Source organism: Ahaetulla prasina, chromosome 5, assembly GCF_028640845.1.
Source record: "Ahaetulla prasina isolate Xishuangbanna chromosome 5, ASM2864084v1, whole genome shotgun sequence".
NCBI lineage: Eukaryota > Metazoa > Chordata > Lepidosauria > Squamata > Colubridae > Ahaetulla > Ahaetulla prasina.
Window position 1 is genome coordinate 91,009,793 of NC_080543.1, and position 18,992 is coordinate 91,028,784.

At 35.0% G+C, this 18,992-nt stretch overlaps 1 protein-coding gene across 2 annotated transcripts in view; it reads left to right on the top strand.

Moving 5' to 3' along the window:
* Window positions 1-18,992, top strand: part of MXRA5 (matrix remodeling associated 5) — a 30,096-nt gene that overhangs the window by 2,187 nt on the left and 8,917 nt on the right. Inside the window, exons 3-7 of one of the 2 annotated variants that reach the window (XM_058186729.1) lie at window positions 3,435-3,465; window positions 4,531-4,746; window positions 7,210-7,339; window positions 7,942-8,332; window positions 14,140-18,828. In XM_058186729.1, coding sequence (XP_058042712.1) covers window positions 4,541-4,746; window positions 7,210-7,339; window positions 7,942-8,332; window positions 14,140-18,828 — 5,416 coding nt within the window. In that variant the 5' untranslated portion in view covers window positions 3,435-3,465; window positions 4,531-4,540. The remainder of the gene's footprint in view (window positions 1-3,434; window positions 3,466-4,530; window positions 4,747-7,209; window positions 7,340-7,941; window positions 8,333-14,139; window positions 18,829-18,992) is intronic. The other variant, XM_058186728.1, reaches the window with a different exon arrangement.

Below are 18,992 nucleotides of genomic sequence, written 5' to 3' on the forward strand. Positions count from 1 at the left end.
ATTTGTATCCTCACAAGAAATACTGAGAGACAGGTTAGGGTGAATGTAGTAATGGACCTAAAATAGTCCAGTGAATTGCTAGTTGAGTAAAAATATGAATATAGATATCCTTGAACCTAGTTTCCAACACTTCAATCACTACATCGTGTTAATATTAGTAGAATGGAATCAAAGTTTTACCACTTAACTCAGTATATAATTCAGACTCAAGTCTATCTGCTTCTCTAAAGACCATATCTATATAAAGATGGTCACAGCCTGAAGCACGTATTTTGGGATCATGTTCATTGTTTTATTTATAATTGTGCCCTTTCTTCAAGGTCTTTAGAATCCCTTCTATGTATGTCTTCCCTTCCCCCAAAGTTCATACACAAACCTATTCTGTTGAGATACAAGAATAATTTAAACATTCACTGAATTTTATGGGCATGTATGAATGGATATCTGCCCAGGGTTCACTGCACATTAATTAATGATAGGCCAGAAACAAGAAAAGAATTGCAAACTGATTGAATACCTTTAGGCAAGTAGGCCATCAGGTAGAACCAGTGCTGGCTGGAAAACCATAGAATGCTTATCAATAATTCTTCATTAACCTGGAGGTCTTGTTTAAAATGAGTTACCAATACTCTTCCATTATTTTATCAAAATCTTAGATTAAGCAATGGCAGGACTTTTCATCAGGACTTATGTGCAAATGAAATATGTTTGAGGAAGATAGAATACACCTTATCAGATAGAAACGTGTGTGTGTGTGTGTGTGTGTGTTTGTGTGTATCTTTACCTCTCTATTTCTCTATCTATCTGTCTTTCTATCTATCTCCACATTATGAAAATGAATGGAATTGATACAGAACCATACAAAGATGTATAGGAGTAGCATGGAATACCTGTTTGTCAGAATTAGAGGTGAAAATCATGTCAAGATAATAAATCATAAATCTCATATGTGTTAACTGCAAAAATATGTGTAAGAAAGTCATATATTATTACTGTATATTTAAGATGAAGAAAAGAAAATATAAGTAGAAGGCTATACTAAATCTAAATTACAGGATGTGAGCTTTCAGTTCCATGTTGGGATAACTGTCTAGACGGTAACACTAATTTGATAGTAGAACTATCAGCAGGGTGTTGGGGCTCTGTTTTCAGAAAGTCTACTTGAGATGGATTTCCTTTTCTGGGTCAAAAAGAAGTTGAATGGCCCAGAATAGTCTGTCTCAACTTAGTGACTCTCATATGTGTTGGATTTCAAGTGTTATAATAGCCTCCATCAGTGTAGACTTCGCTCATTTTAGCTGGGGATTAGAGTAGTTGATGCATGCTTAGGCATTTCAGAAAAAGCTGGAGTATATTTAGTGGTATACTCTTCCATACATGGTTATTAATCTAGTGAGACTTTAGTCCTAATTAAAGCAATAGAAGAAATATAATAATTCTTGTAGGCTTATGGTAATTGGTGGTCTGTCTCTATTTAAAACATTCAAATAAATGTTTTTCTTGTCTTTCCACCAGTACTGGCTGATGGCCAAGTTTCCAGCAGAATATCTTTGCTCATCATCAGTAAACGTGTGATCTCTCTCCACTGAAAAGCACCAGTTTGGTGCAGACTTGGTACTCTGCCATGATTTAGTGAGACATGAAGAATTTAAAATGAGCCTTAAACACACACTCATACGGATTCCTCCATTCTAGTTTTCCACTTGTGTACACAGCTTCTTCTTGGAATATGATAAACCATAATTTCCTATTACACATGAAACAGCAAAATATGGATTGTATTAGTTTTCCATGCCACAATGAAACCAAGTAGTAACTAATTAAACTGATTATAAAATGGGAAGAGAGGATGAGAAGAAGCTACATAGACCTAGGGCACATTCCAAACTCATTTACATATGTAGCACAAAACTGGTTTCACATTATGTCTGAACCAAGCTGTTTGATGTAATGTGTGGTATATCAAAGTCTCTGCTAATAGTATGGGACTTACAATGAGTGCAGTTTGATGTTGCAATTACTGAATTATATGAATGAAAAATGAAGATTAATAGCACAATATGAAGAAATGTTTTCAGTAGCTTTTATATAAAGATGTAACCTTATTTCTAATCAGATGGGTTTGCCCCATGAAGATGCAAATATAAATATAAATTCTAAAAATACCTTATTTATCATAACTCTTAGACTTTATTCATTTCAGGACACCAGCTGTGGATAAAATTCTGTTATATTTTTATTTAAAGAAAAATGAACACTGCAGTACAAAAGAATATATGCCACCAATTTATTTATTTATCTATTTATCCCATTTTATCCCACTATGATCATATTCATTCGTGTGTGTGTGTGTGTGTGTGTGTGTGTGTGTGTGTATGTGTGTATGAAATTTTGTTATGGAATATCTACCAGTATTTATACTTTGATCTAGCAAACAGAATTGGATGAAGTTTTCCATTTAAGCTAGTAATGGTGACTCAATAGCTTAATTAAAATCTTCAGTTTTGATTCTCCTTTTTCTTTGTAATCAAGACCCTAAACCCCCCCCCCACAAAGCTGTTGTTTTCTGGTCGGTATGTATTTGGTGACCTTCAAGACAATGATGAGAAAGAAAGATAATGCCAAAGCATAGTGTACATTTTCCATTGCTATTCAGATTATTTTCTGAAAAGGAAGAGAGAAACCTCACTACACTGTGCAACATTTTCTACTAGAAGTTTGAGTCTGAGATTTTAAATAGCATCTTTTGATGTTACAAATTCTGTTTTGTTCTAAACAGGAATTATAGGAAGAGTAGATAATATAGATTAGTTCCCAAAAGAAAAGAAAATAAGCAACTTATCTAAATATGGCCAGTTTTATGAAATAAATGCCTTGTCAAATAGAACTTTGTCAGACATCTCAAGCAGATGGTTTTGGGGGGCAGGGTTGGTTTTTAAGAAGTGTACTCTTGTCCACTAATATTTGAGGGGGCATTCTAACCACAAATATTTCATAAGCCTGATGAAACCTTTCAGTTATAATGGCTTACATGTGATGCTGATAGGAAAAGGACTTTATTGCTTGCAGATTTAAATGTATACAGAACTTTTGAAGACCAGTGGCTCAGCTATGAACTATTGTGAATAGGAAGTGGTTTATATAATTAGCAGGAAGGATTATAATACTGGCCTTACTTGGTAAATTTGTGACACCATTTGACTCAAGAACATGGTTTCTCCACTGCCTATCATAATATACCCCTGCAGTATAAGGGTGGCATACTGGGTTAGGCATGGCATTGAAGATCTTGGTTTAAAAAGAGAAGATACTAAGGAAAAAACTGAGTACAACAAGCAGAAAATCAGAAAAATCAAAGTGAAATTTGTTGGTGAATAGAAATAAAGTGAGAGCTTGTATTTATATCAGCTTTAAATAAGTAATTTTTCTTATAGGAAAAGAAATTTCCATATAGGAAATTGAGAGGTAAATTATCAGAAAATCTGATATTTATGCATTTTTCTATGACACTTTAAAATGTTGACTTATACTAGCCATAGTTAATATAGAATAGGGAATGTCTTGTACAGTCATATGTCAGTATTTACCAGTAGAATTATTGTTTCCAGTGGTATAGTCATATTTTAGTTTTTAATTTCTAATATTTAGAAATTTTGTTTTTTAATAATATGGGTGATCTCAAAAAATTGTGTTAATTGCTAAGAATAATAGTGAATCTTGATCTTGCATTTAGAAATCTTGTGGCATTGCATTACAGTAATTTATTTATTTGGTTGGTTCTCAGCTAATGTTTCACTTCAGCCATACAAAAAACTCTAAATGTCATATGCACCAATCCAATAACAACTGCAATATAACTTCATATACCCCATAGTAAAATATTATGAAAATCAACAAAATTGTAATCATATAATACAGTGCTAACCAAAACACATGCAAAAGATTAAATCACATTTATTGGATAGAGAACCCAAGTATAGGTACTTATCTCCCAATAAGCTTCCTAGTAAGGTCAGGTTTTAATGACTTTTCTATTGTCAACAGAGCTTATGCTGGGCCTATCCTATATCGTGGACAATTCTACTCCATAGAGTAATATTATATTCTTAATTATGTAAACAAATGAGGGATCCTTATTTCCTGTGGTTGACTAATGTGGTAACATCTGGGGTTGAGTCTCTTTCAATGGTTAGCACATGGAAAAGGTCATTTTGATTGAGCTACTAAGACACTCCCAATATCAAATGACTTTCCAGGCCCTACTTCTGTTGTTCACATGTTGTATTCAATACTTAGAATGAAATGTTCACACGTTGTATTCAGTGCTTAGAATGAAAGTTACTGTACTGTCAAAAATGTCAGTTTTGATGCTTAATATTAAAAGCCTGTGTTAGACTAGCTTTCTTGTCAATTTGTTCTAATTTACAAAGCATTCTAAACCTATTAACAAATACTTCAATTTGGAGACTTTGATTGCTGTATTTAAGTTGTACCAATCTAATAATGAATCTTTTTCACAAATGAATTAAGGTAGAGCAAAATGAAGAATTTTAGGAAGATGCAAAGGCAACCAAATTTGGAGACACTATCCATGGTGCTGATTGTTTGTCTGGGGATTTCAGAAGTCATCCTGGCATGTCCTCAGCCATGTGCCTGCTATGTTCCCAGTGAAGTTCACTGCACATTTCGGTCCTTGGTGGCTGTGCCATCGAAAATTTCTAAGCATGTGGAGCGAATTAATTTGGGGTTTGTATAGTTATTTTTCTGTGGAGTTTTATATTTGTGAATACAATTCTGTGAAATTAATCCTACATGTCAACTAGATGAAGCATTGTTCATTGTCAAGGAAATAAACTGCAATCGGAAACAATCAAATACCTTTCATAAAGAGATTAATGACTATTGTATACTCTTTGATTAACTATTATAATTCAAAATTTTGGTTAAATGTGATATGTTCTCCAACCCCATCAATTTCTCATTACATTTGATTCATTTGATTCATGTATATCAGGTAAATCAAATAAGAGCCAGTTTGGTCTAGTGGTTAAGAGAGCAGACTAGAAAGCAGGAGACTATGAGTTCAAATAGATTAATTTGCCACCTTGAATTATTTATAAAAATAATAAAGGCAATAAATACATAAATAAATCTGTCTTCTTGCCCCACCCCATTATATTTCTTCCCAAATCATGGAGAGCTTTACTTCAACAGTGCACATTCTACATATAAAAACTCTACAGCTGGTTAATATATTTTGCTTTTATTTGGATTCTGATGTTACCTAGCTTATGTAATATTGTAAGGGTGGGGAATTCTCTAATTCAGATATTGCTGAGTCAGAAGGTGCTCCGGACAGCATGACCATAAAGATGTTCTAGGAGTTATATTTCTGACCCTGCCATATTATAACAATAGCCCCAAAACACAAAATAATATATATGTTCCTTTACTAGTTTACTAGTTTCGAAAGCACGTAGAAATGCAAGTATTAAAAATAGGGACCACCGTTGGTGGGAAGGTATCAGCGTTCCATGCGCCTTTGGTGTTGAGTCATGCCGGCCACATGACCATGGAGACATCTTCGGACAGCGCTGGCTCTTTGGCTTTGAAACAGAGATGAGCACCGCCCCCTAGAGTCCGCAACGACTAGCACATAAGTGCGAAGGGAACCTTTACCTTTACCTTTTACCTTCCTTTACTACCATTATGCTCACTATGTCATGTTCTAGGAAAAATATTACTGATGTATTGAAAATGTTTTCATATTTTAATTTAAAGCTGATTTAAACATTTGGAGTAAGATTAGATCATAGCACTAAATCTTTAAGTTCTTTTTTTCTTTTCTTGTGACTTTAGTTTTATAGTGCATTGTATCTTCTAAGCACCTCAAAGTGAGAAAGAAGTCTATAGCTTGAAAGATGTTGACAGATGCTGTTTGCAACAAATGAAATATATACTGTGCAGATTCTTCATTTTTGCTTCCAGTTATCTGATGATAGCATGTGATCTGCTTATCTCATTTGTCAGTCCTGATATTTTCCAGCATTTTGAGAATAAAGAGGATATATTAGCAGCTGGAGCGAATATATCCACTATCTCTCTTGCCAAGCACAGTTGCAGCTTTTGCTGACATAGAACAAACTAAACACTATTTAGAGGAATACCTGATGTACAATCCCTAAAATCCTTATGTATTATTTAATCCAGACATCTGTTCTTCCTATCACAACAATCAAATGCAACATGCAACTTTTTTAAAGTTTCACAATAGAAAAGCATTTGTTGATCTGTGTGATGCTTTGAAAATTAAAAGTAATTTAATATTTAATTTTAATTTATATTTAATTTTATAGTAATTTTAGCTGCTAATCAAGAACTTTTCAAGTTTTCAAGCATTTATTATATAATAAATAAATAAGCAATTAATATAATTGAATATTATATTATTAAAAAGAGCAATTTTGAATTAGACTGTGGATCAAAAATTATCTGTATTTTTAATTTTTGGTGCTCTGTTAATATTAGGGACAAACATAGAACATAAAAATATAATTGGCCTTTTGAGCAGTTAAAAATGGATTTTATTTAATTAGGAACTATGCTATGTTCTGTTAACATTTCAAAAGCCGGCTGCAATAATATAATGAAGTTGTTGTGAAATACAGACATGTTTATGTTAATCTGTTCTTGGCACTGATTCTACCAGATTTATATTACCAATTAAATTTCTTATTATTTTCCGACATGTAGAGATCTAACAATTCAGCTACTAGTTTTGGTTTTCTGCTTCCAGAACTTATTTTGCAGGCATTCATTTTTAAAATGTCATCTACATACTTTTTTATTCATTTAAAGAGAATGTTATCAGAAACAGCCCATTCTAATTGGCAATTTTCATAAATTTAAATTCCAAGTGGAATTTATTTATAATTTATGGGAAAGGAAAGGGAAGGGAAGGGAAGGGAAGGGAAGGGAAGGGAAGGGAAGGGAAGGGAAGGGAAGGAAGGAAGGAAGGAAGGAAGGAAGAAGGAAAATATTTAAAAAGAATTTGTGAAATGTCAATTGCAGGTACAATAATGCTGTTAAAATGGTTTATTAACTTTCTCAAAGTCCATTTATAATTTATGGATAAACCAAAGTTACCCATAATGACAAACCTCATTACAGAATAATGGTGAATGAATCTCCATTTCTTTTTTTTCCCAGGTTTAACAGCATTCAAGCTGTATATGAAAGCTCATTTGCGGGACTTTCAAAGCTTGAACTGCTCATGCTTCATGGCAATGATATCCAAAATATACCTAATGGTGCTTTAAAAGATCTGTCATCACTACAGGTAAAGCCAGAAATATTTACTAAATAAATCACAAGCCTTACAGTCTATTTCCTAAGCATTAGTGAACAAAAGTGTGTTCCAGTAGGCACCCAAAATCTGGCTATACAGAGGTCAATGATTTTGTTACTAGAGAGTCCATCGGTGACTATAAGATATTACATTATATTATATTATCACAATATTAAATAGAAGTGCCTACTCATACATGCTAGTGATATATGACACTGTAATAAATATACAACTGTTTTTAAACTTTGTGCAATAACCCTAACCCATTTTAATTCTTTTATAGCGAAAAATTCTTGAATCATCTTATTAAGGTTTTATATCTCATAGTCCTAATAGAGTAAGGTCTGCTACAGTTAATTTCCTGTGGATAAATTTTTATGTATCTAACTCAAATTTCCTTATTTCTGAAAATGGATAACTAAGAATCTCTAGATTGAGCCCTTAAGTGACCATGTACCACTGGTTTAAAATTGAGAATTGTAATTTAGCTAACTCTGATGGGACACAGATTTTCTATTTCTATTAAAACATGCTTTTTCTGTAAAATTCAAATATCAATAAAGATAGTAACCTTAATTTATTTGTCCATTTAGGTATTCAAAATAAGCTATAACAAACTGCAGGTTGTAACTGGACAAACCCTCCATGGGCTTTTCAGCTTGATGAGACTGCACCTGGACCACAACCGAATTGAATTTATCCATCCAAATGCTTTCAATGGATTAATTTCCCTCAGACTTCTCCACTTGGAAGGAAACTTGCTTCAGCAGCTTCACCCAAACACATTTTCAACATTCTTAGTTCTTGATTTCTTCAGGATGTCAACAATAAAACATCTTTATTTATCTGAAAATGCCATTAGAACATTGCCTAAGGGCATTTTTGAAAGGATGCCTCTTCTAGAGAATATTTATCTTCATGGGAATCCCTGGTCTTGTGACTGCAGGCTGAAATGGTTCCTTGAATGGACTGAGAAATCTGCGGGTAAGAGAACTTTGTAACAAACAGTTGTAGGAAATTACCTTCAGAAGTCATTGGCCAGAAATACTGTCTGGGTACAGGCATTGTGTAAGTTGTTCTCAACTTATGACCATTCCTTTAATGATAGTTTGAAGTTACAACAGGCTTGGAAAAAGTGACTTAGAAACTTGAGATTACCACCATTGCGTTATCCCCATAATCAGGTGATCTACAACGAGTTCATATTTATCACAGTTGCAGCATTTTGCATTCACATACAATCATGATTTGCAACATTCTCAGCTGTCTTCTAACAAGTCAGGAAGCCAGAGTTGCTTAAGGACCACATAATTCACTTAACTATGTAATATACTTAATGACTGTGGTAAAAATGGTCATAAAATTGAGCCAGGATACATGATGACTCACTTAATGGCTACATTGATCAGCAATCGATGCTTTGGTTACGATTGTGGTCATAAGTTGATAACAACTTATGTTATTATAAAATCATCTTGAAGTGTTTTCATATAATGTATTATATAAATCCAGCCTTTCCAATTTATCCTGTAATCTGAATTTGAAACATGATATTCATCATGTTTGAAGGTTTTTTTCCTCAAAAGAATATTATTTGCCTAATTCGCCATGCCATTCAATGAACAAAAATGAAAACCACTTCTTTCCATCATTTTATTTATTTATTTATTTATTTTTGTCACAACAGTATATGTAAGTATCATACAAAAAGATTATATAGTATATAAACATATATATGAGTAAATATTAGGAGGTATAAGCATATATATATATATATAGGAAGAAGAAAAGAAAAACAATAGGACAGGAATGGTAGGCACGTTTGTGCGCTTATGCACACCCCTTATGGTCCTCTTAGGAATGGGGTGAGGTCAATAGTATAAAGTTTTTGGTTAAAGCTTTTAGGATTATGGGAAGAGACCACAGAGTCAGGTAAAGTAAAGTATCATCAAGAATACATCAAAAATAAACATACTAAGATGAATACACTTCAAATGGCAATGGCATTTCTTCACAAAATTAACAAAATTAATCACATTTGCTGTCAATTTTCAGTCAATAAGGCAAAACTTGGAATCTTCACACTTTTTCTGCTATTGTACAGGGTTAGGTTGGATGGAACAAATTTACTTTCTTATAATGTAAACATTTAAGTAGATAGTAGAGGAGTCTTTTAACCAGTGGTGGGTTGCTACCAGTTCTGACAGGTTCTTAAGAACCACTGGCAAAAATCTGGCCAAGTTCGCAGAACCAGTAACAATGCCCAGCTGGCCACACCCCCGAACCGGTTCCCTCGGCCGAAGAGGTTGTAAAAACAAAAGGTTTTAAAAGGCTCCTCTGGCGATCCCAGCTGAATTGCCTGATCACCAGAACCTTAAAAAAATGTTTTCTACAAGCTCTTCAGCCAAAGCGCTTGTAGAAAAAATCCTTTTAAGAGGTTGCGATCATCTGGGCTGCATCAGGCAACTTCAGCTGGGATCGTCAGAGGAGCCTTTTAAAATATTTTTTTTTCTGGCGATCCCAGATGAATTTTCTGATCATCAGAGGCTTTTTAAATCACTTTTTTACAACCTCTTACAACAGCCCCCATACATGCCCACCCAATCCCCCCTCCTCACTTACCTATAATATCTGCTCCTTTCGGGTTTGCAAAGCCATGCTTTTCTTCGGCTTCTGCAATCAGTTGCATCAGCTAGCAACTGAATCTGCCTGCATCAGCTAGCAACTGAATCTGCCTGCCTCAATTGGGTAAGTAAACTATTAAAAAATAGTTAATTGGTTTTTTTTTTAAGGAGTTGGGTTTTTCTAGACATCAATTAAAAGTTAAGGAAATTTTAAATTTAGCTGCTTTTATCTAAAACAGGGGTCTCCAACACTAGTAACTTTAAGGCTTGTGGACTTAAATTCCCAGAGTTCTTCAGCCAGCTTTCCTGGATGAGGAACTCTGGGAGTTGAAGTCCACAAACTTTAAAGTTACTAAGGTTGGAGATCCCTGATCTAAAAAATATAAATAAAATAAAATAATAAAATAAAATATTTGTGCAGCTTTCTGAGATTTGGTGTGTTTCTGTAGTGTTTCACTCTAACTACACAAACACACAAAATCTCACAAAGCTGTATGTGGCATTTTGTGTGTGTGTGTGTGTGTGTGTGTGTGTGAGTCAGTTGTATTGTGTTGTGTTGTGTGTGTGTAAAGTGTGAAAGTTGATTTTTGAGCTTTTTATGGCTATGTGAAGTTCCTGCTTGTTGCAGGGGCCATTTTGGGTGAGGTGCAGCTGCTTTTACATTGTGTGTGAGTCCGTTGTGTTGTATTGTGTGGGTATAAAGTGTGAAAGTTGGTTTTTGGTACCGCTTATTGTGTTGCATACTTTATTTATTATTTTTATTATTTATTCTTATTGGCCATGCCCACCCAGTCACATGATCACCAAGCCATGCCCAGTGTCACATGACCATCAAGCCATGCCCACAAAATAAGCCATGCCCACAGAACTGGTAGTAAAAAAATTTAAAACCCATCCCTGCTTTTAACTACTAAAAAAACTTCATAAAATTCTGGGGTTGTAAGAGATATTTTGTATTTATGAGCTGAAATTTGCAAGTAATGTAAGAAACAACAAAAATAACTTATTTGGCTTTCTATGCCAGAAGCAAAACCAATATTGCAGAATAGTCTGAATATTATTTATTTATTTATTTGTTTGTTTGTTTGTTTGTTTGTTTTTTATCAAATTTTAGTGCTTTATATCAGGGGTGAAATCTAAAAATTTTCCTTACTGGTTCTGTGGGCGTGGCTTAATTGGTGGGCGTGGCTTGGTGGTCAGATGACTGGGTGGGTGTGGCCAATAACAATAAATAATAAAAATAATAAACAAAGTATACAAAACAATAAGAGGTACCAAAAACCAACTTTCACACTTTACACACACACAACACAACACAATACAACTGACTCACACACACACATACAAAATGCCACATACAGCTTTGTGAGATTTTGTGTGTTTGTGCAGTTAGAGTGAAATACTACAGAAACACACCAAATCTCAGAAAGCTGCACAAATATTTTATTTTATTATTTTATTTTATTTATATTTTTAGATCAGGGGTCTCCAACCTTAGTAACTTTAAGGTTTGTGTACTTCAACTCCCAGAGTTCCTCAGCCAGCAAAGCCTTAAAGTTATTAAGGTTGGAGACCCCTGTTTTAGATAAAAGCAGCTAAATTTAAAACTTCCTTAACTCTAAATTGCTGTCTTAAAAAAAACCAACTCCTTAAAAAAAAGCCCAATAAACTATTTTTTAAAGCTCCCCCCATTTACTTACCCAATTGGAGGCAGGCAGATTGAATTGCTCACCAAGGAAATGGATTGCAGGCAGGCAAATTCAGTTGCTAGCTGATGCAACTGATTGCAGCAGCCAAAGCAAGTCAGAGCGAGCCCGAAAGGAGCAGTAATTAGGTAAGTGGGGAGGAGGCAATTGGGTGGGCATGGGCAGGGGCTGTTGTAAGAGGTCATTAAAAATGATGTTAAAAGCCTGTGATGATCAGGCAACTCATCTGGGATCGCCAGAGGAAAAAAAGATTTTAAAAGCTCCTCTGACGATCCCAGCTGAAGTTGCCTGATCGCAACTCTTAAAACCTCTTAAAAGGATTGTTTTAACAACCTCTTTGGCCGAAGAGCTTGTAGAAAACATGTTTTTTAAAATTTCTGGTGATCAGGTAACTCAGCTGGGATCGCCAGAGGAGCCTTTTAAAACCTTTTGTTTTTACAACCTCTTCGGCCGAAGAGGTTGTTAAAAAAAAAACTTTTAAAGGGTTCTGATGATCCCAGCTGAGCTGCGTGATCATCAAAGGCTTTTTTTTTTACTTTTAAAAGCCTTTTTTCGGCTAAAGGAAAGATGCTTTTAAAAGTAAAAAAAACCAAACCTCTGATGATGGCACGGCTCAGCAAGGGCAGAGGGTGGTACCAGGGATTTTTGCTACCGTCGCTACAGGATCGGGTGAGCCGGTCCAAACCAGGAGCATTTCACCCCTGCCCTATATTCATGATTTCTTAGGGAGCATATCGTTATAAACAGTAGTGGGTTTCAATTTCGGCTGTTACCAGTTCGCTCATGGGTGCGCATGCAACACTTTGTCCGGGCGGGTGGGCGGAGCCTCCCACTGCCACCATTACCAGTTCTGGGGCGAACCAGTAGCAACCCACCACTGATTATAAATATACATAAATAATTGAGTTTAATAAAACACAAAATCATCAGCAGCGGTAACAATGACAACAATAATAATAATGTAATATTTAAAAAATCCAAAAAATACCATACCAGCAAAATAGTGTTTAATCGTGCTAGTCAAAGAAAATGCTGTCAGTGTGACCTGATACTGGATGAATGTCATTTGGTTTTAATCCTATTCATTCTACGTACTTTTTACATGTGTTATTTTTGTATGCCCTATTATATACCTATTTTATTTGCTCAGTGTTGAATATTATATGTGTCTAATTTGTTGGTGCTTCTGACAGAAACAAAAAAGAAATGTTTCACATCTTTAAAGTATACTCTGTTTTTTTTCTTTTTTTAATTGCATGGTACTGTAATGTTTTATTTTTATTTTTTATTTTATTTATTTATTTTTGTCACAACATCATATAAAAAGGATTATATAGTATATAAACATATATATGAGTAAATATTAGGAGGTATAAGCATCAATATATATATATAGGAAGAAGAAAAGAAAACAACAACAACAATAGGACAGGAACGGTAGGCACGTTTGCGCGCTTATGCACGCCCCTTATTATTATTATTATAATAATTATGTTATTATTATTATTATTATGTTGATAACATGACATTAAGGGAAATTTCTGGGAATGGCATGCTACAAATATATAACACCACTGTTGAAGAGGTCACTGTAGTCATCTGCCTTGACTACTTTTCAGCAGTACTAGAAGAAATTATCCATTCCATTAAACAGTTTTGGAACCAGTATATGCCAGATGTTGCAAAGAGCAAATGATGTTTGGATGCTTGCTAGATTAGTCTCATTAAAAGTCACCACTAATAGCTTAAAGATATTATGGGATGACTAGTAGGACTCAAGAGAAGCTCCTTCTAAGATGTCATTTATATAGGTAAATTCTACAATAAATTTATTATAGCTACAAATGGGAATAAGGAAAGAAAGGACAAACCCAAGAGAAATGAAGGTATTTCAAATTTTACAGACAGCTTTATAATATTTTCAATTAAGTATTGTCTCTGATTGTATCTGCATTTCTGTAAAAATGCATAATAGTGATAACATTACATCTAATTGGATTTATTTTATTTCATAAACTTATTTATGAACCAATGAGCTATTGGGTAGTATGAAACTAAGTGAATAAATATAAAATGACACATTTATAAAAATATACATTATCTAATGGTTACCTAGATAGCTTACTTATAAGATAATTATAATTTTATAAAATAGATTATCTTGAAAAGAACATGAACAAACTAGACAAAAAATAATTAAAATCATTCCAGGGCAGTTAAAAAGAATAATTTAATTAAATTATAAAAGAAAAGATGGGACAACCTTTTTTCCAAATGGCTTGAAGATTTCCGCACAAGACATGAGGTTGGACTTGAAGGCCTCCAAGGTCCCTTCCAATCCTATGATTATAAGATTCAAAGCCCATTGCTAAATTCAGAGTATAGTTTAAAATATGGGGCAACAGAGAAAGCCAAACAAAAGTCCTGTGAATTCAGAATGCCTTTTCTTTTTGTCTTTCAGGTATCCTAAAGTGTAAAAAAGATAAAGCCTATGAAGATGGTCAGTTTTGTCCTAAATGTACTTTTCCTAAACAATTCCAGAAACAAGATATTCAAAATATGAAAGACATTTCCTGCAGAAAGCCAATCATACAGACCCCATTAAAACAGAGCATCAACATCCAGGAAAATGATGAGAGTAAAGAAGATGACGTCTCTGAATTACTAAGGGAAGAATTTCAGTGGCCTCCATGGAACATTACTCTGAACTTGACTGATGAACACAAAAATTCAGTGAACCTCAAATGTGAAATTAAAAAACCAACAGACTCTACCAAAATCCAGTGGAATCACACCTCTCCTTATGAAATTGTGGTCAATGGTACTATTTCTCTGGATATGGAATGCCATATGAACCGAGAAAACTATGAGAAGTTGTGGAAGCTTATTGCATATTACAGTGAAGTGCCTGTCAAACTTAAAAGAGAACATGTGCTCACTCGTGAACCTAAATTAAGCTATCACTATAGGCAAGGTTCTGATTATGATGATGTTCCCTATTACACAGGTGTGAAAGGCAGAATCTTTGCTGAGCCTGCCTGGGTGATGCAGCCATTCATACACATCCAATTAAACAGACACCAGAGCACAGGAAAAATGGTAGTTCTCTCTTTTTCTTCCCAGGTTTCTCAAACTATTCAACCTCATGAAAACAAGCAACAGAGAAGCAGCTGGGTTATGATAGAGCAAGACCAGCACACAAGAACTGCTCAAAGTATAGTAGAAGGTTCTAATGCTCAGCTTAGCTGTAATGTCAAAGCATCGGAAAGTCCTTCTATCAGGTGGATTCTCCCAGATGGGACAAAACTGGAGGCTCCATTCAAAATGGAAAGCAAAAGGTTTTCTGTCCTCAGTAGTGGCCAGTTAATTATCAGGTCAGTCGCCTATGCTGATTCAGGGATATATCATTGTGTTGCCCAAGTGAGAGGTGATGTGGACACAGTGGCCTACAGAGTTCTAGTGCAACCCCCAGTCATTCAGCAAGTTGACTCTGAACTAACAAAAATTGAAAAAAATGTGGGGGATTCCATACTATTGCCCTGTAGTGCAGTGGCTATACCAGATGCTCATTTAAACTGGATACTTCCAAGCAGCCAAATAATTAATGATCTGTCAAACTCTTCTAGTGGATATTTGCTGGAAAATGGCACATTGTTAATTCCATACAGTCATGTAGGTGACAGCGGTTACTACAGATGCGTGGCCATCAATCAACAAGGATCAGATGAAGTTGTTCTTAAAGTAACAGTAAATAAGATGGTTTCTGACAAGTCTTCTAAAAGGATAAAATTTAAAAAGCAACCTGGTTCAAGAGCCTCAGTAAGGGGGCAGGTCGTCGGCGATGATGAGGGATCAGGTGATAAAGAGATTTACAGTATGCCAAGCAAGAAATTTCATCTCAAAAACTATGAACAATTACTTAAACAGAAGAGCGATGACATTTTTCATGTTCAGGTAGGAACAAATAAAAAAGGAAAACGTAAAATGAAATTATGGAAAGGCATTGATAGGACTGAAGAGATTAATATTGCTGAGGGGCGAAGAGTATTTGAATCCAGGAGGAGAATTCATATGACAAACAAACAAATTAATCCACAGCACTGGGCTAACATTTTGGCAAAAGTCCGAAGAAAAAGTCTTCCCAGACTTACAACCACTTCTGTTCCTCTTCTAAGTACCACATCAGAGATTCCTTTTACACAATGGACCACAAGAAGTCATCTACCTCTCTCCAGTCTCTCACCAAGAAGTGCTGTGGAAATCAATGGAGAAGAATCTTCAGCAGATACTTCCCATTTGGATGAAGCAGAATTATTTTCAGTCACCATTCCCTCTATCATCATGCAGAATTATAATCAAGACCAAATACTTTCTTCAGCAGTGCATGTGGAACATGAATTCTCAAAGATGCCAGAAGATCCATTCAGCATGGAAACCTCTGTAGCACAAGAAATCCAGTTCTCTCCAACTATGCAGACACAACCTTGGGATCATAGTGATTCAAACACAGACCAATCAAAAGTAGCAGAACCAAAAAGGATAGAAATTTTTAATGGAGAAATAAATGGGATCTCAAAAAAAGAAGTTGTACCTTATACTCAGAGCACTTTAACAATAGACAGCAACAGGGAGAAAGTCACACCAAATCCATATTCAGAAAACACAGTCAAAGATCCTGTCATTGCCGAAAGCCATAAGACTAAAACTATCAAACAATATTTACAAACTAAATCTATGAGTAATGTAAGTAATGTTGCAATAACTTTTACACATGCTGAAATCAACAACTCTGCTACCATTGCTGCATCTGCTGCTCAAATGACAGTTTTTGCTTCTAAAAAACATGACAGCACAGAACGTGTACAAGTAATTCCTTTTAATCCGTTTACAGATTCTAAAAACCTAATATTAACAAATGTAAATCTTGAAAAAACAAAATCCTCTTCTACTATAAAAAGTACTGTTCATCCACTGAAAAAGGAAGAATGGATGCTGACAGCTGCTACTGCTAACAAACCAACAACAGAAACCATAATAACAGCATATGAAAGAAAGATGAGTACATCTGAACCAGCGATCAGTAAGCATTCACGAAGAAGACCTTATGGGAGACGGAGAACAAATAGATTCAGAAGACCAAAACCAATTCCTCCTACAGCTTTTAATATCGAAAAGATAACTATTGTTCCAAAAATATCTAAACTTGACAATACTACTCAAACCATGCAAGGTTTTATGGCTGGATATCAGAAGCCAGAGGATGAAATACAAAAACTGAGTTCTTCATCATTAATAAATGCAGTTACTTTACAAAAACCCCAGGACACAATAGCAACTTCAGCTGTTCAACTTCCTACTTTATTACCTAAGACGCCATTAACTCTTTCTAGTGTCATAAAGGATCAGAAAAGTCAAACAGTGACATCGACGTATCATTCAGTGACTACATCACTCCCAAAGCAGCTGCATTTATCTCACAATCCAGAGCATACAACAGCTACAGAAAATAAGTTACCCATAGGTTATAATGAAGTGACAAATACAACCACAGCAAGCAGTTTAGGAGAGAGCTCAACATCATCTTTTGGTCTCATCTCTTCAGTGATTCCAGAACTTGAAGAAAAAGCTGCCTCTTTCTCTTCAGATTCCCCAAATGTTATTGATTCAAGGATAGCTCAGTCAAAGCCTGTTACTCAACAGTATCTATCTGTTAGCCAAACAGAACATCCTGAAACTCTGCCATCTTTAGAAAAATTGTGGAATTTTTCAGATTACCTATTAAAGACTACAATGGAACCGTTTTTTCATAAAGTTGAAAAAGTGACTATACCTAATTACAGTTCAGTCTCTGATCATACTTCTATACCTACAGAAATGAACCAAATTCTTGATCTTTGGCAAAATAAAACACACATTTTACCAACTTCAAGATACTCCAAAGAAATTACTAGCCAGATCCATAATCATGAAGATGAGATTGCAATATATAGAACTGAAAAAAAACATCCCTCAGTTGTATCCATTTCAACGCTCACTCCTCCTCCTCCATTAACACCTATGGATCTTAAATTATCATATAATTTTTCAACAAAGGAAAATCTCACATCTATTAAACTAACATATCCAGATAGGAAGATACCCACTGTAGATAGTATAAGAGCCAGATATAGCTCAAAACAGAATGAACTTTCCACCACTCAGCAAAAGCAAGGTAGTAGCAGGCCATACAGCAGCTTTTCATTAAATCCAAATATTCCAAATCAACCAGTTGGAAAAAACCCAGGTTTTTCACCTCCAAAGTACATTCATGTCAGGGGGACTGTGAAACCTCCATATCTCATTGCACCAGGATTTTTTCATCATTTTAAAACTCACCAAGTGCCCCTTCATTATACCAATAAACCAGAGATAACAGCATACGCAGCCTATACCACACAAGAGAGAAAAACCACTTCGACTTTCCCTACCCCCACACCTGCTCCATTATATAGACCTAAAACGCCTATTCCAGGCAAATCTGACAACCAAGAGGAAATCAGACAAAATATTCATTCCAAAGTTTTTGTCAGCAACTTTCTTCCTGAAAGTAGAGATAAGCCTGAAAGAACAATCAATCATGCTATACCATATTTGCAGAACACCAGAACACCATTTCTGATCAACAGAACCAGGATATTTCAACACTTGGGAGTGAACTCTAAACCACTGGTACCTAAGCTATCAGTACCAGTAAGCACAACTGAGAAAACATTTCTCTCTGTTACCAAGAAGAAAATGCAGAGCACTTCTTTAAAAGCCACCACTATCCCAGTACCTCCTATATCCTTGGATACTGTACCAGCATCTGGGACAATCATTCCTACCTTCACTACTCCAAAAATAAAGTCTCAAATGAGTTCAACCTTGCAGTCTTCCAGTAATATCTATTATAATAATCCAAATGTGTTATTTGTGCCTAAACTGGATAGAATTAAGGTTTTCAACTCAAGCCTCATTCAGTCTTCTGTGCCTTTAACACAAGGAAAAAAACCTAAAATTATCACTAAAATGTCTAACGTTCTTTCTGTTCTTGCTGAGTCAGAAGTTGCTATCCCATGTGATGCCACAGGAGAACCCAAGCCTCTCCTTTCTTGGACAAAAATCTCTACAGGTAACCTTTTTAATCCTCCCATTTCAACAGCAGTTGGATGTAAAATCAATTAGATTGAATGCATTTTATTTAACATAAGCAAGTATTTTTGCTTCTTTTGATGATTTCAGAGGTGCACTACATTTATAAATTGTTCAATCAGTAAAATAGATTCTTGCATCATG